General features: G+C 50.4%; 1 protein-coding gene across 1 annotated transcript in view; it reads left to right on the top strand.

Moving 5' to 3' along the window:
- ITGA11 (integrin subunit alpha 11) overlaps nucleotides 1-25,782 on the top strand; it is a 133,109-nt gene that overhangs the window by 81,337 nt on the left and 25,990 nt on the right. Inside the window, exons 8-15 of the mRNA XM_019968186.2 lie at nucleotides 474-618; nucleotides 942-1,107; nucleotides 2,624-2,694; nucleotides 12,820-12,964; nucleotides 15,737-15,885; nucleotides 19,138-19,278; nucleotides 19,537-19,740; nucleotides 20,846-20,976. Of these exons, the coding sequence (XP_019823745.1) occupies nucleotides 474-618; nucleotides 942-1,107; nucleotides 2,624-2,694; nucleotides 12,820-12,964; nucleotides 15,737-15,885; nucleotides 19,138-19,278; nucleotides 19,537-19,740; nucleotides 20,846-20,976 (1,152 nt within the window). The remainder of the gene's footprint in view (nucleotides 1-473; nucleotides 619-941; nucleotides 1,108-2,623; nucleotides 2,695-12,819; nucleotides 12,965-15,736; nucleotides 15,886-19,137; nucleotides 19,279-19,536; nucleotides 19,741-20,845; nucleotides 20,977-25,782) is intronic.

Raw genomic sequence — 25,782 nt, 5'->3', positions numbered from 1 at the left:
GGGAAGGAAACCCAAAAGAGAGGGGATATATGTATACATGTGTGTATATGTACACATACATGTATATGTGTATATATATGTATACCAAGGGACCAAACCCTGATCTCTCACATTGCAGGCGAATTTTTTTTACCAGCTGAGCCACAAGGGAAGCCCACAGAATGTATTCATATAGCTGATTCAATTTGCTGTATAGCAGCAACACAACATTGTAAAGAAACTATACTCCAATAAAATTAAAAAAAATTTTTTTAATAAATATAAGACAAGCAGATTTAAGACCCATCTGAGCAGCCAGTGGACAAGTAGTCTGGGTGTCTCAATCCAGCTTCTTCTTTGATTTGAGGTTCCAACAGCTGTAGAGTTGCCCAGGGAGCTTAGCCCTGGCTCCTGTGGCCGCGCCTCTGCAGGAGTTTGGGGGATTGCCCCATCCCCACTTCCCTCTGTGACCCTCCCCTGTGCTCGGGTTCCAGCTCAGAGGCTTTCCAGAAGGGCGGAAGGAAAGGGGCCAAGAAGGTGATGATTGTCATCACAGATGGGGAGTCCCACGACAGCCCAGACCTAGAGAAGGTGATCCAGCAAAGCGAGAGGGACAACGTGACCAGATACGCCGTGGCCGTGAGTCCTGTCCCACCCATCCCGCCTCTGCCTACCTTCTAGAGGCTTTGCCATCAACCCCCTGGGGACTCTGTTGGGTGGGGGAGTGAACTACACATCCGGGCCTTCAAATGGGCCTGTCCTTGTTACGTCTTCACAACAGCTGTGGGTTTTTTCTTCCCTCCATTGCCAGGCAGGCTCTGAAATCTCAGAAACTGGAAAACACCTCCAAGCCTCCCACCCCCAGCACCCTACCTTAGAGCAGTCGCTCCAGCCTGCCCTGGGTGTTGGGGGAAGTCTGTGCCATGTCCTGTCTGTCGCCCCTGCCCCCCGTTCCCTGGCAGGTCCTGGGCTACTACAACCGCAGGGGGATCAACCCAGAAGCTTTTCTGAACGAAATCAAATACATCGCCAGTGACCCTGATGACAAACACTTCTTCAACGTCACAGATGAGGCAGCCCTGAAGGACATTGTCGACGCCCTGGGGGACAGGATCTTCAGCTTGGAAGGTGAGCACTGCTTCCTGAGTGGCGCTCATGTTCCTGGGCTCCTGGCAGGCAAAGCCCACGTGAGCAAAATCCAGCCCCACAGGGACTTCCCTGATGGTCCAGTGGTTAAAACTTCACCTTCCAATGCAGGGTTCCATCCCTGATCCGGGAGCTAAGTCCTGGCCAAAAAACCAGAATGTAAACAACAGAAGTAACAAATTCAATAAAGACTTTTTAAAATGGTCCACATTAAAAAAAAAAAAAATCCAGCCCCACAGGATGAGAGGGTTTAGAAGTCCTCCCTTCCTGATAAACCCCAGCGCTCCCATGCTGGATGTGAGGCTCCGCACTTTCCAAACAGCCTTGAAGTCTGGTTTTGCTGATAAGCTCCTCCTCTTACCATGGAGGTAACTGCAGTTCGGAGGGACTAAATGACTTGCCAGAGCTCCCACCACTTGGGAAGGAATTGGGGTTTGAATGAGGGTTGCCAGATATAGCAAATATAAAATACAACATTTGTGGCAGACATACTAAAAAACCATTCACTGTTTGTCTGAAATTCAAACTTAACTGAGCATCCCGTATTTTATCTGGCAGCCCGAGTTGAGCCCAGCTGAGCCCAACTCCACAGCCTGAAACACTTACTCCCCGAGTCCTGCCACCTCCCACCGCACCATTTTGCAAGGTTTCCTCAGACTGTCTCGCTCCTTTTGATTCAAACTCCAGTTTTGATTTGTGCAGGGCTCCTTTGCACCATATATTGCTGTAGGGGGGACCTTGCCATACTGGGTTCTCTTCTACCATACGGGAGGAGTGTCAAAAGAAAGAGAAGGCAGCACAACATCCCAGAGCCCGAGCAGCCTGCTCTGCATGGGAAATGATGAGCTACAGACACGGGAAAAGAGAAAAACTAACCCTCAAAGATGATGATAAAGGAACAGAAAGTAGGGACCTGAGTTTGACCCTTACCCTAGAATTAAGCATAGATCAGTGAATTTATTCTCCAAATGGTTGCTTTGTGTGATGAGAACATTGTCTACATGGACACGTCGGAGCCCCTCTGCAGGGAGGAGCTTTCGACACACATGGGATTCCTTGTGCAAATCCGCAGTGGTGACAACTCTTCCTCCTAAGGGTTGATTTACAATTTGGGAACCATCCAGAGGCATCTGGAACCGAATCTGGCAAATAGTAAGAATGAACAAAGTGGGAAATTCCATTTCTTGCCAACAATGTAGATGATTTCTTTCCATGCACTTTTTCTGGATCTTTCCCCTATGTTGACACTCTCATAGTGGGCGTGCCCTGTAATATAAGGTGTTCCAATCCCTTTTCAGCAGGGTTGCTAATAATAAACCCACATGGCCACCTGGAAGGGGCCTGCTGTTGGGGTGGATGAGCTGGACTCAGACCTGGGGCCCTGTCTCACCTCACTGAAAGTGCTTCCAGGTCACAGATGCTGGGGACTGAGCTGCAGACATGTCTGGCGCTAAGAAGTCATGCATGCAGCTGACATCTTTCGGTCCCTCTGTTTTAGGCACGAACAAGAACGAAACCTCCTTCGGGCTGGAAATGTCACAGACGGGCTTTTCCTCTCACGTGGTGGAGGTAAGGATGGGTTTAGAGCTGCCCTCCCACCCTGCCATTCCTGGGCTGTCTCTCATGCCCCTTGCTCTCTTTCTTGGGGTCTCTCTGCTTCTCGTCTCTGTGGCTAGAAGAGGGACATCAAAACCATCAATTTACAATTAGCTGTCTCAAGGCCTCTCTGTGCAGGGTGCTGGTGGGGACATGTCCCCCAGGACCAAAGGTCCAGTTCGGTCCACAGAGCCTTGTGCAAAAACTAGGCCAGAGTGGCAAAACCCATTGCCTGGGCTCTAAGTGTGCCCCGCATGCCTGAGGCGGCCTGTGTGTGAGGGCCCAGCCCTGTGTCCATGTGGGCAGAAGTCCCAGATGTGCTCCAGCAGGTGGCCCACAGGGGCCTCTCCACATGCGGGCTCGGCGTCACGTTGCAGGGGTCCCAAGCAGACCCATGGTGTCACCAGCGTCGGGCTAGGTCTGGGGCACATGCTTCACCTGGTTCTGATTCTCAGGATGGGGCTGAAACCTCACAGGATTGCCAGAGGGACATATGCATGCGTGCTCAGTCGCCCAGTCGTGTCCTGCCAGGCTCCTCTGTCCGTGGAATTTTCCAGGCAAGGATACTGGAGTGGGTTGCAATTTCCTATGCTAGTGGATCTTCCCGGCCCAGGGACTGAACCCACGTCTCCTGAGTCTCCCACATTGGCAGGCGAATTCTTTGCCACTCAGCCATCTGGGAAGCCTGCCAGCGGGGCAGAGGAGTCCATAGCTGTGAGCATGCTTTACTTCTAAAGCTGTTTGGAGGCAGAGCCCTGCCTGAGAGTACCTGTGGGGAAAGCCTGTGCTGCTGGTATCAGCACACACCCCTGTGAGCACACTCCAGGCTGACAGGTGCCCTGGGTTTGTGCGTGTGCTGTGCCCAGCTGGGCCCATGGGAAGGGGCCACACCTCCCAATCTGCCAGAAAAGGCCCATCCGCCCATCCCACTTCCACATCACTTCCATTAACCCCATGAATTCTCCCCACTCCTCTGTGAGGTGAACGTGCCAGGGTTCCTTATTCCCAGTTTCCAGGTACAGAAGCCACGTCCCGGGAAGGCCGAATGACCTGCTGCAGTGACACAAGTGAGAGAAACATTAGCCTCATGCTTTCCCCCCACACTGAGCAGCTGTTCCATGAGAGTGGGTGGGATCTGAGGGGGCACTGAGTCAGAGATCCCAGGTCGGAGGGGAGAGGGATGGATGCCCAGCACACAGCGGGCAGATGGACGGAAATGCGGCTCAGGCTCAGCGCTTCCTGAGCTGCATCTGGACTATCTCGTGCCCATTGAATACAGCAAGATATAAATATTACTGCTCTATATTGACAGTAGTCATGCAAAATATGTGCCAAGCACTTTAATTTTTTTTTCAGAAAATTTCTGTGCCTCATTCACGCTCAAAAACAGCCCTGCAGAGTTGGCAGATGGTAATAGTTGTCCCATTTTAGGTGGTCACATTAGCAAATCTTTTCAATGCCTTTTCTGTGCTGGGCCCTGTGCTCTATCCCAGGAGGTACAGAGGCAAGAGCCCTGACCTCAGGAAGCTCCCAGTCTGCAGGTAAGGGGCTGCATATCAGGAGGGGCAAGGGCATCATTCATTCACACAGGTCAGGCATCAAGTTCTGTGTTCCAGCTGGACTAGCCCTGGACTCCTGACTCTGGGGTCAGGGCTAGTTAGAAAATGCAACAAAGAAAATCAATTTCATTAAATCCAACAAGCATTTGTCAAATGCAACTAAGATATCAAAGTGAAAGTGAAAGTGAAGTCACTCAGTCATGTCCGACTCTCTGCAACCCCATGGACTGTATGTAGCCTTGTAGCCTATCAGGCTCCTCCGTCCATGGGATTTTCCAGGCAAGAGTGCTAGAGTGGATTGCCATTGCCTTCTCCAGGGGATCTTCCCAACCCAGGGATCGAACCCGGGTCTCCCGGATTGCAGGCAGACGCTTTACTGTCTGAGCCACCAGGGAAGCCCCAAGATATCAAAAGGAAGCAGAATTTATTCTTGCCAAATAGGAGTCAGCCTGAAAACAACGCAGAACAGCAGTCCTGAACTTAGAGAATAAGATGACAGAAACTACAGACGTCTGAGTACAGGTGTATAACTTCAGGAGGCCCGCCCATCCATGGAGCCCCTGTAGAGACTCCCTGCTCAGTGGGGAACCACGTGGACCCATCTAACACTTATCAAGGCAGCATGAGGGACTTCCCTGGTGGCCCAGTGGCTAAGACTCTACACTTCCTCTACAGGGGGCACAAGTTTGATCCCTGATCAGGGAATTAAGATCTGCATGGTTTAGCAAAAACAAAAACAGTCCTTGCCAAGGCTGTGTGTGATCAGGGTTTTACAGAAGGAAAGGCCCAGGCTAAGGGAAAGGAGATTCAGGGGAGGATCAGGGGAGTCTGGGGCTTGGACAGGCCCCTGAGGACAAGGATTTCAGCAGCCATGGGTGGCAGCAGGCAAGAAAAGAGAGGAAGTTATACCCACAGGACTGGAGAAAGGCTGAGCACACACGGGGGCCCAGCCCTGATGGCGTGGACAGCAAGAGAGAGAGAATGTCCCATGTCTCCATCTTCCATTCCAAGGTCAGTTTTTGAGCATCTCCCCTTGGGCCTGGCTGTGAGGCACTGGGATATATAGAGATGAAGATACCATTTCAACTGACAGCAATTCACAGTCTAGTTGGGGAGAAAGACTCCTAAATGATAAGTGCAGTCTCCTGCTTCTCATACTGTGATCTGTGTGTGCCCAGGAATCAGGGAATCTAGAGAGAAGGACAGTTAAGACAAGCTTCAGGGATTCGGGGAAGTTTAGCTGAACCTTGACAATGGCCCAAGCAGCAGAGTATGTCAAACAAAATGAGTTCTTGCAGGATCAATAGAGTTCCCCTGCTGCAAAGGGGAGACCAGCAGCTCAGGACCTCAACTTGTTGTTGAGGTCAAGGTCATCAGCTGCCTCCTGTAGCTTCCTCCACATGCTCAACTCTTGTTCTCGTCCCCTAACTGGAGAAACCCAGGGGGCATCTCCCCACTCTGTAGGTGGAAACCCCGGTTCTTCTGTCACCTGTGTCTTGTTTTCAAATGACAGACATATGGAAGCTTTCATCTGATGAGACTTAGAAAGAGACAATGATTACATTTGAACTTGAGACTCTTTAAGACTTTCTAAATAATTGTTTAAATAAATAAAGTCCTTCCAAATCCAAAGGATTGGTGAGAGTGATGGTGGCCTGTCTGGCACTGTGACTGGCCATTAGGTTGCTATTTTAGGGTACAGAGGCTTTCCAGTGCTAGGCTGGTCATGCCATGATAATTGGCCACAGCCGTCCTGTCCTTGGGAGTCCAACCCCACAGCTCTCAGGATCAGTCAGACCTCTCTGGGGATTGGGGACAAGAAGGTCCAGCCTCTCAACTTTGCCCAGAACAGGTCCTGAGCCCAAGTGAGTACATCTCTTGGGTGAACTTTGGGGCTCCATCTCCTCTGGAAACGCCCCCTAGACAGCCTCAGGCAGCTGCTTCCTGCAAATGTGCTGAGTCTTCAGTTGCCCTGGGCCTGTTGAGCTCTGTCAGAAGAAGACTCCCTAGTCCCAAGGGAAGGACCCATAGAATGTTCACAAAGGGCAGAGGAAAGGTCAGGTCTGATCACCTGGTCTGCTGCCATCTTACCTAGCAAGGAAAGCAGGCTTCAGGTTAGGAAGGGAAAAGCAACAAGAGATAGAAAGGACCAGAGTCCAGATTAGGAGAGGAGACCCCCATATATCCCCAAGCCCCTGGATGAACCAAAGCTCCAGGCCACAGTCATTATTACATTCCGGCATGATGGCCAGAAGTCAGAGCTGCTGGGAAAACCAGGGACCCAGAGCCCCAGGAAGCTCGAGTCCTGATTAGCCAAAAGAAGAAAGAATATTCTGGAAATTACCATCAGCAAAATGAGCTATGGATGCCTGGCCAAATTTTAGAATGGATTTGTAAGCCAATGGTTCCATTAGCATTTGGAAATGAACGTGAAGGTTGCTGAGAGCTGGAGTGGCTTCTATTAGTGCTGGCTGCTTGCTGAGGTGATGAACTCCCTGTCAAGCCGGGTAACCAAGAAAAAGCTGCATGAATCTGCCAGAAAGCTTGCAGAAGAGATCCACAGCTCTCAGCCTATAATCCCCATGGGCCACAAGGGGAAGGCGTGGTAGAAGGAAGAGGACCGTAAATAAATTGATGCCCGTGGTGATGGCTCTCCTGCATTGCACTCCGTAAATCTCCCCAACACCAAAAGTTTACAGAAGGAAGCAGTTTTATTAGGGTGGACCTTATCTACACGAAAGACTTGGCCACTCACCCAAGATAAGAACAGAGTGTTTTTTTTTTAAATTACACATGATGGTGTAGGAGGACCAGCCTTAGTTACATCACAAACAGGCTGAGGCAGTGCAATTGGGGTGTGGGGTGGGGGGTTACTCCCCCAGACCAATAGCCCCAGCCACCTCCTGCCTCTTCAGCCTGTGCCCATTTCACCACCCTCCTGGGCTCATGGACAGGATAACTAAGGTTAGAGGTGATTATGTAAGGTTCTCAGCTGTTAAAGCCTTAAAGTTGTCTTCTTTCCTAAGGGTTTTGCATTTGAACTCATTTTGCATGTCTTGTTTAATCAAAAGTAGAAGAAACTCATCCATAATGATGAAATGAGGGGTTGACAGCTAAAGGCTGTCAACTCCTTTTGAGCCCCCTTAGCTCTAGATGGTGGATTCTTCCCCGGCCAGCTCTGGGGCAGGCAGCCAGGGCTGCCCCCTGAGGCCAAGGCCTGCTGCCATGCTGTTCTGGATTTTTTGCAAGTTGACCCCTGGTGGCAGGAAATATTTCTGGTTCTTTGCAGTCCTCAGAAGCCCAGCCCCAAATCCTAAGGCTATGCCCTGGTGCCCAACGCCCCACTCCTGGCCATTGTTCTAGGACCTCTGAGTAGAAATAACCATCTCTCTGATCTGGGATGAATAGTCAAGTAAGAGCATGCCCTTTGACCCCCGGCCCCTCCTCACTGCCCCAGCTCTCTGATCTGGGATGAATAGTCAAGTAAGAGCATGCCCTTTGACCCCCGGCCCCTCCTCACTGTCCCAGCCTACGGCTTTCAGCCCCACGAATGGTGCAGGGCCCCTCTCCACAGAAAGACTGCAGGCCAATTTCTGGGTCCTTCCTGCCCAACTCCATCTCAACCTCCAGGCACTGATCCCTTCCTCAGGCTCCACTAGGTTTGTTGAAAACATCTTCTACCAAGACAATCTGAGCAACTAGTTAAAACGTCATCTACCCTCTTAACTGTGTATTTGCCTTAGAAGGTGCTCTTGGGGACAGAGTCCTGACCTCCCTGCGGCCACTCTGGTAATGGACATGTGGGCGAGGAAGCCACAGGGGAGCCTGAGGGGGAGACCAGCACTCGTGCCCTCTAGGTGGTCTCCCTGTGAACAGACCCACCATGGGTCACCTCCATCGGCCCCCACAGCCCTGCCTCTCCAACACCAAGAACTGGTATTATCTGGTGTCATTCCATTGCTACCAGGCCAGAGGAGAGCTCTGTCTGGCTGTGTAGCCTCAGATAAATCGTTTTACCTCTCTGAACTTCAACCTTTGAGCAGATGTCTGAAAAACATATGTGGAATTGAATCTTGAGGCTTGGAACTAGAAGTGTGCATTTTGAGACTCCCTAATAAGTTAAGGAGGGCTTCTCAGGTGGCTCAGTGTTAAAGAATTCGCCTGCCAAAGTAGGAGACTTAGGTTCGATCCCTGGGTCCGGAAGATCCCCTGGAGAAGGAAATGGCAACCCACTCCAGAGGGGAATTCTATGGACAAAAGATCCTGGTGGGCGATAGTCTATTGGGTCACAAGAGTCAGGCACGACTTAGTGACTAACCAACCAAGAAGTCAAGGAAGGTTTTTTTAAAATCCTTCCCTAACTCTGCCATGTATCCACCCACCCCCTCAGCAGGCCACCCACTCCTGTGGGCCCTCCTGTCCTGGCCTCTATCAGATCACTCCTCACAGACTCATCTGTAGGTCCAACTTGACTGTGAGATCTGAGGACCCCTGCCTCCCTGGAAGTACTTTATGGACGAATTAATGAATGAGAGGAACTAATATGTATGCAGTCCTTATTGGCTGCCAAGCACCCTGATAAGGATTCAAAATGCTAGTTCTCACAACTATTTACAGAACTGCAGAATAGTCTCAGAACTATTTACAACTGAGGACCCTTAGGCTTGGTGAGAGAGAGGAACTTTCCCAAGGTCACACAGCCGGAGGCTTTGGAGATAGAAGTGGAACTCAAATGTCTAACACCAGAGATCACGGTCTAATCCCAGGCCTGGGATTACTCAGCCTACTGACCATCTGGGCTGGGTGCTTCTTTGCTGCGAGGCTGTCCTGTGCGTCGTAGGTAGTCAGCAGCATCCCAGGTCTCTACTCACCATAGCAACCCCAACACCACCCCGGGCTGTGACTGCCAAAGCTGACTTCAGGCATTACTAAACATTGCCTGGGGGCTAAGCCACCCCAAGTTGGGAACCACCATTCCCACGGGAAGACTATGCGGCTTCCCGTGCTGGGCATGTGGCCCGACCCTGGCTGGGGACAGGGACGAGCAGGAACACAGAGTTTGGGGAGATCTGGTCACACACCAGGGAGCACTCAGCTGAGGTGGAAAGGTAATTCTGCTGCAGGACCGGTCAGAGGACAGCTGAGACCTGAGCTGGCGGGATCCGATGGTGAGGGCTCAGGCAAGTACAGGTACAGGTCCTCCTCAAGGAGGGCACACACTTGGCCTTAGATCTTCTGGGGGCCAAGCCCATGTCCTCATTTCTGCACTGAGAGCCAGGAAGGTCAGCTGCCACCCAGGCCCACCCTGGTCATATCTGGTGGAAGCCCCAGAAACCTCGCAGGGAAGGAGGCCATAAGTGAGGGAGCCAGTGCCAGGCCTGGAGCAGGGAACACGGAGCTTCCCCACGCAGCCCTTCTGTTTTCCAGCTGGGCTTGAATGCCTGGCTTCTTCTATCAAATCGTCGGCCCTTTCTTCAGCCCCATGCTTCCAGATTTTTTCCAAACTCAAAAGGTCTGGGTTTTTCTAACTGGGAAAAGATGGTGACCACCTGAGGTTTGCCTTGGTGGCCTGGGCTTGCCCTCTCAGCCAGCCCACTCCTCACAGGGCACCCTGTCCGCAGCAGGGCTCCAGGAGACCCTGCTCGGGAAAGGGCCGCCCACTGGGAGCGCAAGCCTGCCTGCAGCCACTGCCGGGGTGGACTGGCAGAAGGTGAGGGCCCAGAAGCCCTCAGCCCCCCAGTGCTGCCAAATGCAGAAATTCCAATGGAACTGCCAAGCCCCACTGTGGTGAGTCAGCATCAGGTCTCCCCCAGCTGAATCCCCCGCACCCAGTGAAGCCAGGCCTTCTCAGTACATCAGAGGTTTCCAATCATCTGCAAAGCCTAACAGTCATCTTCAAAGGCCTCCCCAGGAAGCAGACTGGCCTGCTGTCATATTGAAAGCAGAATCTAGGGGCTTCTGGGGAAGCCAATGAGCATTTTTTTCCTCTGACCAGCTCCATCCCAGCCCTGCCACTGACTTGCTGTGTGACCTCAGGCAACCCCCTTTCCCTCTCTGAATCTTGGGTGCTCATTAGTCTAGTGCAGATAATGACTGTCCTGCTGGCCTCCCACAAATGGGTGACTGGATGAGAAAGGATCTTGCCAAGAATGGAGCACACCCCAAGAGTGGGGAATGTTGGCAGGAGTCTCTGAGGCCCTGGCCTGGATCCTGGCCCCGACAGATTGTCAGACTCTCTCCCAGGCTGAAGTGCCCGGAGTAGGAGAGAGAAAGCTGATGAGAAAATGGGACATCAAACACAACCAGGCACATCAGACTCGCCCAAGAGCGGCTAATTTATAGCCGTAAAAACATCCTCTGAACAGTCAGTTCAACCTTTAAAATATTAGGACTTTAATCCTTATATATGATCAACTTTACTCTTGAAAGTGGAACCTTGGGAATGAGAAAAGGACCCATAGCTTATTACAGTTCCCAATCTTGCCTCCTCCACCACCAGTAATGAAATTAGTGCTGAGGCCTCTGCCTGTATGTTTAGTTATGGCTCTGTTGTCCCCAGGCCAGAGTCACATTTTTCTATTGATCCCCCGTCTTTGGTGGTGGTGGTTTAGTCATTTGGTCATGTCTTTCTCTTTGCAACCCCATGGACTATAGCCCACCAGGCTCCTCTGTCCATGGGATTTTCCAGGCAAGAATACTGGAGTTGGTAGCCATTTCCTTCTCCAGGGGATCTTCCCCACCGAGGGACTGAACCTGGGTCTCCAGCCTTGCAGGCAGATTCTTTACCAACTGAGCCACCAGGAAAGGAGAAATTCAGTACTCTGGGCACCAATGGTGGGGAAACCTCAAATTCCACCCACCAGCTGGGTTGAAGGAGGGCTTAGTGGGAGAGAGATGACTTCACCAGCTTGTGCTTTAACATTCCAAAGCTGGGAGGCAAAACTAGGTTTTGCTCGTGATCACCAAGGCGACCCAGGAAGGTGGCCCCTCCTGCTTCCACCCACCCCCGCCCCAGCCCCTCATTGTCCCTAGTCACTGCTCTCCCTCTTCTGAGTGCTTGGTGTTCATCTTCCTGTGTCCACTAGTTATGTGGATGCTTGGGGGTGGAGATAGAGTTCAGGGGCAGCCCAGAGAGTGGATAGACCCAGTCCAGTCCCCCTCAAATGACCCTGGAAGCTTCCCCTCAGGGAGCTAGAGCTCCCCATCTTCCTGCCCAGGCATCGGAGCATCTGCTTACCCTGTAACTAAAGACAACCTCCTGTCCTTGAGGTGCTGGCTGCCACAAATGTGGCCCTGGCTTACCTGGCTAGCCTCATGTTGAACCACCCTGCTCCTCTCACTCGGGGCTCCAGCCCAATCGAACAGCTTTCAGTTCACTGAAGCCAAAGGCTCTGAACTGTCTCCAGCCTCAGGGCCTTTGCACAAATTATTTCATCTCTCCAGGTGTCTGGGTAAGTAAGCATCACTTGCTCAAAACGCTTTTCCTGAGCCCCATCTCAATCTAAATTCAGTCTCAGGCCAGGATTTATCACATCCCTCATTGTGTGGCAGTTATCACGGTTTGCAAGTATTATGTTTATCTGTGTATGTATTTTAATGCCTGTGAGCTCTGTTGGGGCAGGGATAGTATCCCCAGCGCTAAGCAAGTGTCTGACATAAGACAGACACACAGTGAATTTGTACTGAAGAGATGAAGAAGTAGCGTTTACACGCAGGAAAGCAACTCAGACGCTGCAAAGGAAGGGGGAAAAGCACAGGCTGTGCGCATGCTAAGTCGCTTCAGTCGTGTCAGACTCTGTGCGCCGCCGTGGACTGTAGCATGCCAGGCTCCTCTAGCCATGGGATTCTCCAGGCAAGAATACTGGAGTGGACTTTCCATTTCTTCCTCCAGTGGATCTTCTCAACCCAGGGATCAAACCCACTCTCTTAACATTTCCTGCATTGGCAGGAATATTGGCAGGTGTATCCTTTACCACCAGTGCCACCTGGGAAGCCCCAGAAAAGTATACGTGCAGCACTTGAAGGGGGCTTCCCTGGTGGCTCAGCTGGTAAAGAATCTGCCTGCAGTGTGGGAGATCTAGGTTCGATCCCTGGGTTGGGATGATCCCCTGGAGAAGGGAAAGGCTACCCACTCCAGTGTTCTGGCCTGGAGAATTCCATGGACTATATAGTCCACAGGGTCGCAAAGAGTTGGACACGACTGAGCGACTTTCATCACTTAAAGGAGTGTCAGAAAGAAGGGATGGAATGCAACTTTGGTCCTGGATTTGGAGCCTGTTTCTAGAACATTCCTTGTTTCCTAAGATCCCATCCTTGGGATCAGCTTGACCCACTTTATCCTAAGAATGGAGTGGGGCAAGAAAGCCCTCAGCTCCTGTTAAAGTCAAGAATCCTGGTTGGAAGTTGGGCTATTAACGAACTGGGCAGGAGGTGCCAGATGGGGGCAAGCAGATGCTTCATGGTGTGGATGTAGGGCAGATTCCTGGCCAGGGGCACCCCGGGGGACATGAGCTGATGTGCACCCCCTCCCCGATGTCAGGACGGGATTCTGCTGGGAGCTGTGGGCGCTTATGACTGGAATGGAGCTGTGCTAAAGGAGACCAGCAGCGGGAAGGTCATTCCTCTCCGTGAGTCTTACCTGAAGGAATTCCCTGAGGAGCTCAAGAACCATGGCGCCTACCTGGGTAAGAGGCAGGGCTGAGGGGTGGCTAGTGGGCGGTGGGCCAAAAGAGGACTTGGGGGTCCAGAACATGCTCAAACACAAGACGAGGGGCTTGTCCATGCATCGTCTGTGCTGATTCAAGCAGTCAGGAGTCATTGCCTCTCCAGGCTGGCATCCAGCATGCCCAGCACCATGCCTGGCTCATCACAGGCTCTCCATTAGTAGCTAGAATAAATCAGTGTCCCCAAGCCAGGCTGTGGACCAGGCCATGCAGCAGGAGGTGAGAAAGCGAGTGAAGCTTCATCTGCCATTCCCCGTCTCCCCCACCGCCCCCATCCGTGGAAAAATTGTCTTTCACAAAACTGGTGCCTGGTGCCAAAAAGATTGCAGACTGCCAGAATAAATGACAAGTAGTCTGACCTGAAATTGTTTCCACTGATGCCTCTAGAGTCTCCGGCAGCTGTTGGTATGCTTTCAGAATCGAGTGCAGAAAAAAAAAAAAAGAATCGAGTGCAGGAAGTCTGCCTCCCCAAGGAAAAAATGAGAGCTGAGGATGTGTTCAGTTCAGTTCAGTCACTCAGTCATGTCCAAATCTTTGTGTTATGATCAAGGCAGGAGTCATCTCCCATTAAGCACCTTAGTGTGAGTGAAAGTGGCTCAGTCATGTCCAACTCTTTGCGAGGCCAGAATACTGGAGTGGATAGCCTTTCCCTTCTCCAGGGGATCTTCCCAACCCAGGGATCAAACCCAGGTCTCCTGCATTGCAGGCAGATTCGTTACCAGCTGAGCCACAAGGGAAGCTCACCTTAAGCACCTTAAGGTGGTCGTAAAAAGAAAAGTGTGAGTCATTGACCTGGTGGTGACAGGTCCCAGCTGTGAGACCTTAACCATAACCCAGTCACCTCCAGTTTTGTAGTAGCGAGCCTCTGCCATTCATGCAGAAAGGGCTGAACCAGAGGAAAGGAGAAGCGCTCACGTTGTCTGTAGGTCTTCCTGAGTTTCTGAACTGAGTCTACCAGCTGTGACGTTATCACCAATGCAGCCTCAGACCCCACTTCTCCGTGAACTAAGTTGTCAGTGGGCCTCTCTGTGGTGGGAAGGTCGTTCCTCCTCCCAGAAGACCCTTCATGAGGCCCAACCATGGTCCCTCCTTGGGTGGGAGTCCGGAGGGAGCGCCTTTCTGCTCCTCCTCTCTCTGGGGGTTCATCCAGCGAGGGCACTGTGGGGGATCTCTGGAAGATTCCTCCCTCTGTGCCCCAAGGGAGATGGGGAGTTTGGGGAAGGAGACCGGGAGGCCAGGCTCTCCGCCTCCACACTGGGGAAGCTGATGGACTTCCGGCCCCGGGCCTTCAGGGAGGCTCTCTAGCTTTCAGGGTGGCCTTGCCTGCTGGTCAGAGCCACATGGGAACTGCAACCACAGCCAGCAGGGAAGCAGGAAGCTCTCAGCACTGCTTAGAGCTTTGAGAGTCAGGCCTCGCCTGCCCCCAGGACATTCAGCCCCCAGGACCCTCCCATTACCACTGTCCCTCCTTCCGGGAACCCCAAACGCCTGGGGTCAATGAGAATACTCTCAGTAATGCCGCTGAGGGCTCAGCTTAGAAGAAACCCTTGCTCCACCGCACAACGCTAAGCCTGCTCTACCCTTGTATTTTTGTGATTGCTCTGAATTCACAGCCGTTAGCCACCCTCCATGCGATATCCTGCTCTCACCTACCCCACATCCCAGAACACCTTTCCAAGTGTCAAAGATGTTGTATCTAGAACCAGTTTCCCACCCTACTGCACCCACACTCCCGGCCACTGTGAGTTGGCTTCTGTGCATCCCGCAGCCACTCTGAAAGCAACTAGTGGAACCCGAGACACAGTTACCCACATATACACAGGCGTGCACACAAGCATGCACACACAGCAGAAGGAGCCGCTCATTCCCCAGAAAACACCCAGGAATTGCCAGCAAGGCCTGGCACCCATCTAAAAACAGGGATCCACTCTCCAAATCAACTGGCAGGAAGTAGGACTCTCGGCTTTGCACACCTGCAAGGGTCCCACTTTCAGGAGGGTTGTCTGAGGACGCTGCACCCAGAGCTGGGTGCTCGACTGGAAATTCACAGGGACCAGGCACTGATCCCGAGAACATGGATTGGAGGCCTTTCCCAAAGAGCCCCTGGGTTTCCGTCTTGTTCTCTTTTGAGTGGCATACGTGTGTGGATGCAGAGAAGCCTGGGCACTCCCCGCTTTGGGGCTGCAGGAATCTCTGAGACCCCCTACCTGCATGCCCTGAGCAGAGCAGTTCCTTGCCTCTGCACAGCCAACCCTTCAGTTTTTGGTGGACCACTTAGCAGGGCATTCTGGTAATGAAGAGGACATTGCCTGGTCCCCAGAGAGACTACTGGTGGGGATCAGAAACAAAGCCAGCCCAATATAAAAAGAAGCATGGCTAGGGTTTGTTCTCTCGCCTCCCTGCTCCCCCACGTGCTCACCTGTGGGGAGAGTGAAGCAGGCGATGTGCATGTTCCAGGTCAGCGATGCCTTTTAGTGACCCCACCTGGCTTCTTTCCATGCCCTCCAGCAGAGGGTGGGCGCAGTGAGTTCCCTGCACCGTCCACCAGCCCCTTCCAAGCCCTGCCTCTTCCAGGCCTCCTCCTCAGCTGAGCCTGGGAACCACCGTCTAGAACTACCATCTGCTCAGCCTGCTCTGAATACTCTCCTTTCAGCAGCCCACCCATGCTGCCAGGCCCTGGCGAGGTCTGCCAGGCCGCGGGGTCAGAGACCAGCCTGTTTCCTCCCACGGCAGGGTACACAGTCACATCGGTCGTGTCCTCCAGGCAGGGGCGGGTGTACGTGGCCGGAGCCCCCCGGTTCAACCACACAGGCAAAGTCATCCTGTTCACCATGCACAGCAACCGGAGTCTCACCATCCACCAGGCCCTGCGGGGCGAGCAGGTAACGCAGAGGGGGCTGGGGGTGGGGCCGACAGGCGGGACAGCCGGGGTGGCGAGGCTGGGAGGGACTGCAACTCAGCTCGTCCCTCACAGGACTGCCCCCAGATCCAGAAACATCCTTCCTAGCTAGGGGGGTATGCCTTCTTTATACCCACCTTAGAGCTGATGCTCCCTCCCCAGACAGCCAGATCTCAGACCCTGCTGCTGCAACGAGAACCTGGGAGAACCCACGGAGCCCTTGTCTCTGGTGCACTAGCCAGACCTCTGCCCCCGACCACCAGCATCTCTCTGGTCGTGTCTAGAGTTCAGGGCTCTAGCAGAGGCAACATCCAGGCTATGACTTCCCAGCTTGGGCTGACAAGGCCCCTAGGCATCTGAAGGGGCACTCATGTTCCTCATGCCACCTTGGTGCTACCAGAAGTGGGAGGAGTCATGCCTCTGCCCACAACAAGGTCCCAGGGGTGCACCAAGATGCCAACTTCTTTCCTTCCTTGGAACGGGCATGATGCAGAACGGTACAACTGCCAATATCACAGCACCCCCCAAGATGTGGTGGGCAGTCTCATGTTAGAAGGTCTGAATGCACGGGGGAAAGCTATGATTAAAGTCAAGGATAGTGAAAAGATCAGGAAACAGGGTTCTGATACAGGTTTTCAATAGCCCAGGAAAACTGTGGTCCTGAGAAGCAACACAGCTTTTCCAAGGTTATTGGGGAGATTCACTGGGTAAAGCTCAGAATCCTGGACTCTTGGTGGGGCTGCCTACTTTGTGCTACCTCCTGACCCCAACGACCCCCACACAAGGCTTTCGCCCCTCCTGCCTGGCAGCATCCAGTGTCCATGGCACCCTGCGCTGAGCTGAGCCCTGTCCAGCTCCTTCCTGTTATTCTTGGCTTGCCCCTGGTGCTCCAGAGCCTGGGAACAGCCCTGCTTCCTGCCTCTTCTACTGCCCTTGGCCATGAGGACACGCTCTCGGCCAGGTCTAACCTCAGTCCCTCTAGCTGCAGGGAGCCATCCTTTCACCATCCCTCTTCCCATCCCAAGGGCACCGGGGACCCGGATGCTGCTCTGGTCCCAGCCTCCACACTGCCTGCCCATACCCCACCCAGGGCCGGCCCTCAGGAATCCAAGGTTAGACCTTGAGAGCCGGAGGGAATTCGCCGAAGAATATATGACATTTTTACTGCCTGGATCTGCCTCCAACATCCAAACAAGAAACCGCAGCACTGAAAGCAGCTAAGTTAAGTGGATTCCAAATCACCGTGACCCATATAGCTGAGGCCACATGTTTAGACAGTCTCTCTCCGCCTCCCTCTTTGCTCTCTGTCTGCCTCGTAATCATTCTGTGTAGGCACATCTCTCCCCTCCCCATACCGTGTTTATAATTTCCTTTTTCCCCTTTTCTGTATTTTTTTTTCATTCTCCTCAGTTAAAAGTTTTTAATGCTTGAGGATAAATTTCTTCCGAAAACACCCCAAGCCGGGAAGGGAGAATCATGGGCTTGGGTGTCAGATGGATCAGAGTTCCAACCCAATTTGGCTGTAACCGGCCTTCTGACCTTGGGTTAGTGACTCAAATTCTCTGAGCTTCAGTTCCTTCCCTGTGAAGTAAGGACAATGATTTCTCCCAAGACAGCGTGAGGCTGTAAAGTGCCTCACGCAGGGCCTGTCCTTGGGAAGGGCTCCTTTTCTTTCCTGACCAACCCCTTGCTCCTATAAACATTTATAGAGTACCTCCTGTGTGCCAGGCACAGCGCCCAGGCCTGGACGGAATGAGACAGGAGCAGCACCCACTGTTGGGGGGCGTCTGTGGAGGGAACCAGTGCTAGGGGGGAGGAGGACGGGGCTGGGGGAGAGCATGAAGAAAGGGACCCCATGGCAGGGGATGGAGTCGGGAAGGCCAGGATGTCTTTGAACAGGAAGTGATCTGTAGGACAATAGACGTGACCTGGAGAGAGGGGAGGAGAAAAGGGTAGAGGCTAAAGAGAAGTATGTGCAGGGGAAGCTGGGAAGCCTGCCAGAGCAGGGGGCTTTTGGAGAAGAGAAATCACTTCAGTGATTTCTGAAAAAAATCTGACAGTGAGAGAAAAAATTTCTGACAGTGAGAGAAATCACTGTCAGGGGGAATGTGGGAGCCAGAGGGTGGGAGCCAGAGGCTGGGGAGGTGGGGAGGCCAGTCCAGGAGGGTCACACTGCAGTTTGGACATTCCCCCCCCAAAGCAAGGAAGGGGCATGGTCAGCTTCTGGAAGCCACTCGAGCTCCCCACAGGTGTGGGCTGGAGCGCCAGTCTGGAGATGGGCGGGGAGGGGGTCCTTCCTTTGGAAGGTGCCTCTCCTGAGGAAGAAGCATCAGAAGAGGAGGGAAGTAGATGGATTTGGGACATGTTTGGCATCCACCAAGTGGACTTGTGGGGAGACTGCAGGTGGGAGAGATGGGAGTGGAGCCAGGAGGACCCTTAGGTTTCTAGCTGAGTTGGAGGCATGGCACCCAAGGCGAGAGAGGAACACAGTAAGTGCTCAAATATTGAGAAGAAATCACAAGTCACCACCCGGGTGCTAAGCCCAGTTATTTGGAAAATAAAATATTGAAAATGAGTTAAATGTCCAACAGAGGACTGATTAAACACGTTTGGCACATGCATAATTTGGAATGTTATACCATATAGTCAAACCTATGGCTTTTCCAGTAGTCATGTATGGATGTGACAGTTGGAGCATAAAGAAGACTGAGTGCCAAAGAATTGATGCTTTCGAACTATGGTGCCAGAGAAGACTCTTGAGAGTCCCTTGGACAGCAAGGAGATCAAACCTGAATATTCATTGGAAGGACTGATGCTGAAGCTCCAATACTTTGGCTACCTGATGCAAAGAGCTGACTCATTGAAAAAGATTCTGATGCTGGGAAAGATTGAGGGCAAGAGGAGAAAGGTGTGACAGAGGAAGAGGTGGTTGGATGGCATCCCTGACTCAATGGACATGAGTTTGAGCAAACTCCAGGAGACAGTGAAGGATGGGGAAGCCTGGTGTGCTGCAGTCCATGGGGGTCACAAAGAGTCAGACAGGACTTAGAAACTGAACAACAAAAGTTAAATAATGGAAAGTCAAGTGGTGGTGGAATGGTTAAGGAGCAAAGGGTTGGCGGGGGTGGGGGCCCTCATTCTTTCAGCAGAGAGTCTGAGTCAAAGGCTACCCACTGGTAAGGGGAGGCCTCTCAGCAGCCCAGCCCCATGCCCCTCCCCCATCCCTGTGCCGCAGATAGGCTCTTACTACGGGAGCGAGATCACCTCGGTGGACGTGGACGAAGATGGTGTGACTGACGTCCTGCTGGTGGGCGCGCCCATGTACTTCAGCGAGGGCGGAGAGCGGGGCAGGGTGTACGTCTATAACCTGAGACAGGTACGGAGCGCGGATGCTGGCCAGCTTTCCAGGGGCACCTGACGCATGCCTTGATCAGGTGTCCATGAGGGAAGCTGGGAAGCGGAGGCCAGCGCATGCCTGCAGACTGGAGAGGAGAGGAACCGCCTCTGCCCTTGGGTTTATGTAGCGGGAAAGAAACAGAGAAACACAGAGGGGGGTGGTGCAGGCCAGAGTGGGTCATGACCCTGAGAGCCCTTGCCAAGCCCCCTGAGCCTTTTCCTGCCCCTGATTTTGCAGGACCGGTTTGTTTACAATGGAACGTTGAAGGATTCCCACGGTTACCAGAACGCCCGATTCGGCTCCTCCATCGCCTCCGTTAGGGACCTCAATCAAGATTCCTACAACGATGTGGTGGTGGGGGCCCCTCTGGAAGACAACCACGGGGGCGTTCTCTACATCTACCACGGCTTCCAAGGCAGCATCCTGAAGACGCCGAAGCAGGTGCCGCCCCCCACCCTAACCCCCAGAATGAATGGAGCTAGAACTTGGAGTCCTAGTATCTCATTCCCTGTCCTCACCCAGGAAAGGATTGCCATCTGTCCTAGCTCTACCTGCCTCAAGTTGAAATTAGTCTCAAGACCTTCCCGTCACTCCTGTGGATACCCTCTCCCTGCTTAACTTCATCTCCCAACAACAGCAATAACAAAACCCCCCAAGGACCTGAATCCCGCTGGCCCTCACATGCTTTCATGCAACTGACTACATGTGGAGAAGACCTGGGGCTTCCCTAATGGCTCAGTGGTAGAGAATCTGCCTCCCAACACAGGAGACGCTGGTTCGTTCCCTGGTCCAGGAAGATCCCCTGGAGAAGGAAATGGCAACCCACTCCAGTATTCTTGCCTGGGAAGTCCCATGGACAGAGGAGCCTGGAGTGCTAAAGTCCGTGGGGTTGCAAACAGTCGGACACAGCTGAACAAATGAATGGAGAAGGCCTATTTGGGCTCCTCTTCTCTGGAAATGCCTCAGGATAGAAACAGTGCTATACCCAAAAGTGAGCCATCCCAAGCGCCTTCCCCTCAGGGTCATCACTTTTGCCTGTTTTATTAGTAAGCTAGCCTAATATACCACACTTAGAGATAGTGATGGGTTACCTGCCATGTAATGTGTGTTTACATCCCGTGGGGAATTCTTTTCTTAAATAATTGATGTACAATATTATATGTTGCAGATGTACATCAGAGTGGTTCACAATTTTTAAAGGTTATATTCCATGTATAGTTATTATAAAATATTGGCTATATCCCCTGTGTTGTATAATATATCTTCATAGCTTATTTACTTTATACATAATAGTTTGTATCTTTTATCTCCTACCCCATCTTTCCTCCTTTTCCCTCTTCAGTGGAGAACCCTTTTATGACACATTATTTAATCCAAAAGAATGACTTAATGGTAGAAATTTCAGGTTCCAAAACAGACCAGGAGAGGAGATAGCTTTGGGCTGAGGAAGTTTCCTGATAATTTCAGACAGACTGTCTCCAGGGCTCCCAGTTGTGTTTTCTCCTTAGGGTGCCCACACCCAGCTCTTTCCTTCTGCTTCCTGCAGAGAATCCCCGCCTCAGAGCTGGCTCCTGGCCTCCAGTATTTTGGCTGCAGCATTCACGGGCAGCTGGACCTCGATGAAGACGGGCTCGTGGACTTGGCAGTGGGCGCGCTTGGCAATGCCGTGATTTTGTGGTTGGTTCCCCCATTTTTCACAATTCTTGGGCTCTCTTGAGGGTCCTAATGGATACAGGCTTTAAAAGACACACTTTAGACTCTTTGTCTCTTGTTTTTAATCACTGTCGGCCAAATTCACCCTGTTCTTATCCCGTTGTGACTATGAATTTCCTTTTTATGGATTCACTGTAAGTTATTTTGAAGTCCAAATCCCTCTTCTCAGTGGGGTTCAGAGATTTTAGAGCTATTTAGTGGCTAAAGGGAGAAGGCGATGGCACCCCACTCCAGTACTCTTGCCTGGAAAATCCCATGGACGGAGGAGCCTGGTAGGCTGCAGTCCATGGGGTAGCTAAGAGTCAGACACAACTGAGCAACTTCACTTTCACTTTTCACTTTCATGCATTGGAGAAGGAAATGGCAACCCACTCCAGTGTTCTTGCCTGGAGAATCCCAGGGACGGGGGAGCCTGGTGGGCTGCCGTCTATGGGGTCGCACAGAGTCGGACACAACTGAAGCGACTTAGCAGCAGCAGCAGCAGTGGCCAAAAACCCCCTTAGACTTTTTCCTACAAGTTCTGATTACTGGGGCATTTCTCCCACTTGGCTTCTCTTAAAGGGACAGGCTGAGGATATTCTCCTCAGCTGGGAGGATTTCCTTCTCCCCTAGTGTGAAAGATTTCTTTCCTCCAAATCCCTTCTGACCCCTGGTTTCCTTTCTCAGGATCTCATTTCTGTACCAGTCCATAGATATTTGCCATGCATTTGTACTTGGGGTCTGTGTTAAGCAATGGTCTGCAACTTTAAAAAAAAAAAAGGTTTTCTAAAAGTCCATCTATTCTACTGAGTGATGTGTCAGCTACTTTTTTAGCCAAAAAGAAACTTTAATTTGAGCTAATTTTATATATGTTGATACTTTTATTATAAATACAATAACTTAAAGAAAATTTGTGAAATAAATCACTCATAGTTTCATCACCTTAACATTACCACTATTAATATTTTGGCATTTCCCTACCATTCTTTTACCATCTGCATATAATTTTATACAAGTGCAATCACATTTTTCATACAACTTAAGAAAGATGTTAAACAGAGATAACTGATGACTTCACGGGGAGAATCTTTAGGTTCTTGGTCCTCAAGAATATTACATTCCACTCAGGAAATGTCTTAGTCCAGGTTCCCTGGAAAACAGAGCCTGAGGCGAAAGCTTGTGCGTCTGCGCTGCTGTGGGAGGGACTTCAGTCTCAGAAGCAGAAGTGAGAGTCCAGGGGAACTGAAGCAGGAGAGGAGGAGAGGGATTAGAGAGGAAAGTACCTAATGAGCTGCAGACTGACACTCTGGGCAGCTCCCTGCTCCAACATCTCCTGAGAGGCAGAAAGAATACAGCCTCTGCTTTCTGCAACAGCCCCTTAGGGGAGCAACGGGGAGCAGTGTATCTGCGAGTTCCTAGTGTCCCCCCAGTGCCAGGGCCCAAGTGTCAGCTGTCCCACACCTCTGGGCAGCACCGAGGAAGCGGGGTCTCTGCAGGTCCCGCCCGGAAGTTGCACTGGCACCACAGCCTATCAGGTGGGGATCTTAGGTCTTTGGTAGAGACAGCAGCTTGGGCTAAATGTATTCACTGCTTTGGTTCTAGCCAGGAAGCAAGACAGGTGAACAAGGCCCAGGTTAGGGGGTAGATGTTGTCTCCCAAGTCTGTGGGGCAATACATAAACTACATTCTTTACAGGAAACAAGATAAACATACAACCAGAAGAATCGGTCCCACAGAGTGGATTCAATCAAGCCCTAGCTAAACCTGAGTGCTACCTGAGTGCTGCTGAAACTGTGGGCTGAAGCCCTCTAGGGAAAATTTAGAGTCAAACTCCCTGGATCTCAAACATGACTGCCATTAGCATCACCTGGGAGCTTTTAAACCTCTCATTACCCAGGCTTTACCCTGACCACTTAAAGTAAAATTTCTAGGTCAAGAATTCAGGCATTTAAAGAATCTCCAGGTGTTCGCTTCCAGTAGGCACCTAAGTCTGAGAACCACTGATAAAAGCCATTATATTTACACAGCATTTTGCAATGTCAAAGGGCATTCTCACTTACATACTTTGATTCGCACAATTCCCTGTCAGAGAGATCACGTGGTCTGTCCAGTAGGAGCCAAGACTCAAACTTACCCTTCTCACTCCACAGCACAGAGGCGGCGCCATCCCCCTTTCACTAAGAAGAGCAGGGTATTAGCACAGATAATCATGCTACAACTCTGAAGCATGTAAAACTCACTACACTTGTTTCTTTTTATATAAATGCATGGTTTGGAGAGGCAATAGTTTCCTTCCCTAACTCTATTTGACTTAGTCAATACGAGAGTAAATTCGTATTTCCTTGACTGCCTGGATGGGGCAGTGTTGGGATGGGTGGATGAGTGGGGAGTCTTAGAACTGTGAGTCGTGTTCAGCTTTGGCTGCACATTGGAATCACCCGGGCTGCTTTAACACGCACGTTCTCCAAAGTGTGGTCCAGGTACCAAAGGCACTAACATCACCTGAGAGCTTGCTAGAATACCAGGCCTGCTTTTTAACAAGATCCCTAGGAAATGTGCTAATATACTTAAGTCTGAGAAGCATTGCTTTACGACATGTTGATGCTGATTCTGGTTTGATTTGACAAGGAGAGCAATTTGGGGATCAGGATTTTTTAATTTGTATTTTATAGTAGAGTATAGTTGATTTACAATGTTGTGTTTCAGGTGTACAGCAAAGTGATTCAGTTATACATATACATATGTCCATTTTTTTCAGAGATTTTTCCCATAGAGGTTATTACAGAATATTGAGTAGAGTTTCCTGTGCTATACAGTAGGGCCTTGTTGATTATTTTATATATAGTACTGCTGCTGCTGCTAAGTCGCTTCAGTCATGTCCGACTCTGTGCGACCCCACAGACAGCAGCCCACTAGGCTCCTCTGTCCCTGGGATTCTCCAGGCAAGAACACTGGAGTGGGTTGCCATTTCCTTCTCCAATGCATGAAAGTGAAAAGTGAAAGTGAAGTCGCTCAGTCATGCCCGACTCTTAGCGACCCCATGGACTGCAGCCTACCAGGCTCCTGCATCTATGGGATTTTCCAGGCAAGAGCACTGGAGTGGGTTGCCATTGCCTTCTCCAATATATATAGTACTATATATATGTTAATCCCAAATATTTCCAGTTTATCTCTCCTCTCCATTTTTAACGTTTGGTAACTGTAAGTTTGTTTTTGAAGTCTGTGACTCTGTTTCTGTTCTGTAAATATGTTCATTTGTATCTTTTTTTAGATTCCACATATGAGTGATATCTTATGATATTTGTTTTTCTCTGACTTCACTTAATATGGTAATCTCTAGGTCCATCCATATTGCTGTAAATATCATTATTTCATTATTTTTTATGGATGAGTACTATTCCATTTTATATTCCATATGTATATGTATGTATGTACACCACATATTCCTTATCCGTTCCTCTGCTGATGGACACTTAGATTGTCTCCTTGTCTTGGCTGTTGTAAACAGTGCTGCAGGGAACACTGGGGTGCGTGTATCTTTTTGAATTATGGTTTTCTTTGGATATATGCCCAGGAGTGGGACTGCTGGATCATGTAGTAGTTCTATTTTTAGTTTTTTAAGGAAGCTTCATACTGGTGTACCAATTTATATTACCACCAACAGTGAAGGAGGGTTCCATTTTCTCCCCACCCTCTCTGGCATTTACTGTCTGCAGATTTTTTTGATGATGCCATCCTGACCAGTGTGAGGTGAGCCCTCCTGGTAGTTTTGGTTTGCATTTCTCTGGTAATTAGGGATGTTAGACATCTCTTATTGTGCTTTTTGGCCATCTGTATGTCTTCCTTGAAGAAATGTCTATTTAGATCTTCTGTTCATTTCTTGATTGTGTTGTTTTCTTTTTTGATATTGAGCCCCATGAGCTGTTTGTATATTTTGGAGATTAATCCTTTGTCAGTCACTTCATTTGCAAATATTTTCTCCCATTCTGTGGGTTGTCTTTGTGTGTTGTTTATGATTTCCTTTGCTAGGCAAAAGCTTTTAAGTTTAATTAGTCTCATTTGTTTGTTTTTGTGTTTATTTTCATTACTCTAGGAAGTGGATCCAAAAAGATATTACCGCAATTCATGTCAAAGAGTGTCTTGGCTATGTTGTCCTCTAACATAGGAAAACATCTTGAAATGTTTTCACAGGGAAACACAAATCTTAAATTTGCGCGTCTTTAATCCATTTTGAATTTATTTTTCTATATGGTGTTAGAGAATATTCTAGTTTCATTTTGTTTGCATGTAGCTGTCCAGTTTTCCTGGCACCATTTATTGAAGAGACTGTCTTTTCTCCACTGTATATTCTCGCCTCTTTTGTAATAGATTAATTGACCATAGGGATTCCATGGTAGCTCAGCTGGTAAACAATTGACCATAGGTGTGTGGATTTATTTTTGGGCTTTTTTTTCGTGTTCCATTTATCTATATTTCTGTTTTTGTGCTAGTACCATGCTGTTTTGATTACTGTAGCTTTGTATTGTAGTCTGAAGTGAGGGAGCCTGATTCCTCCGGCTGTTTTTCTTTCTCAGAATTGCTTTGGCTATTTGGAGTCTTTTGTATTTCCGTACAAATGTTAAAATGTTTTGTTCTAGTTCAAGCATCAGGAGTTTTTAAAGCTCTCCAGGTTACTGTAGTGGACATGCAGGGTTGATGTGATGAGGCAAAAGGATGTCAGTATGGTCTGTAGCAAGCATACCGCTAGGAAAATGACAAAGGGTTGCCTTGAGGGGCTATGAGATTACTTAG

Source organism: Bos indicus, chromosome 10, assembly GCF_029378745.1.
Source record: "Bos indicus isolate NIAB-ARS_2022 breed Sahiwal x Tharparkar chromosome 10, NIAB-ARS_B.indTharparkar_mat_pri_1.0, whole genome shotgun sequence".
Lineage (NCBI taxonomy): Eukaryota > Metazoa > Chordata > Mammalia > Artiodactyla > Bovidae > Bos > Bos indicus.
This window is presented reverse-complemented; position numbering and strand designations above follow the sequence as displayed.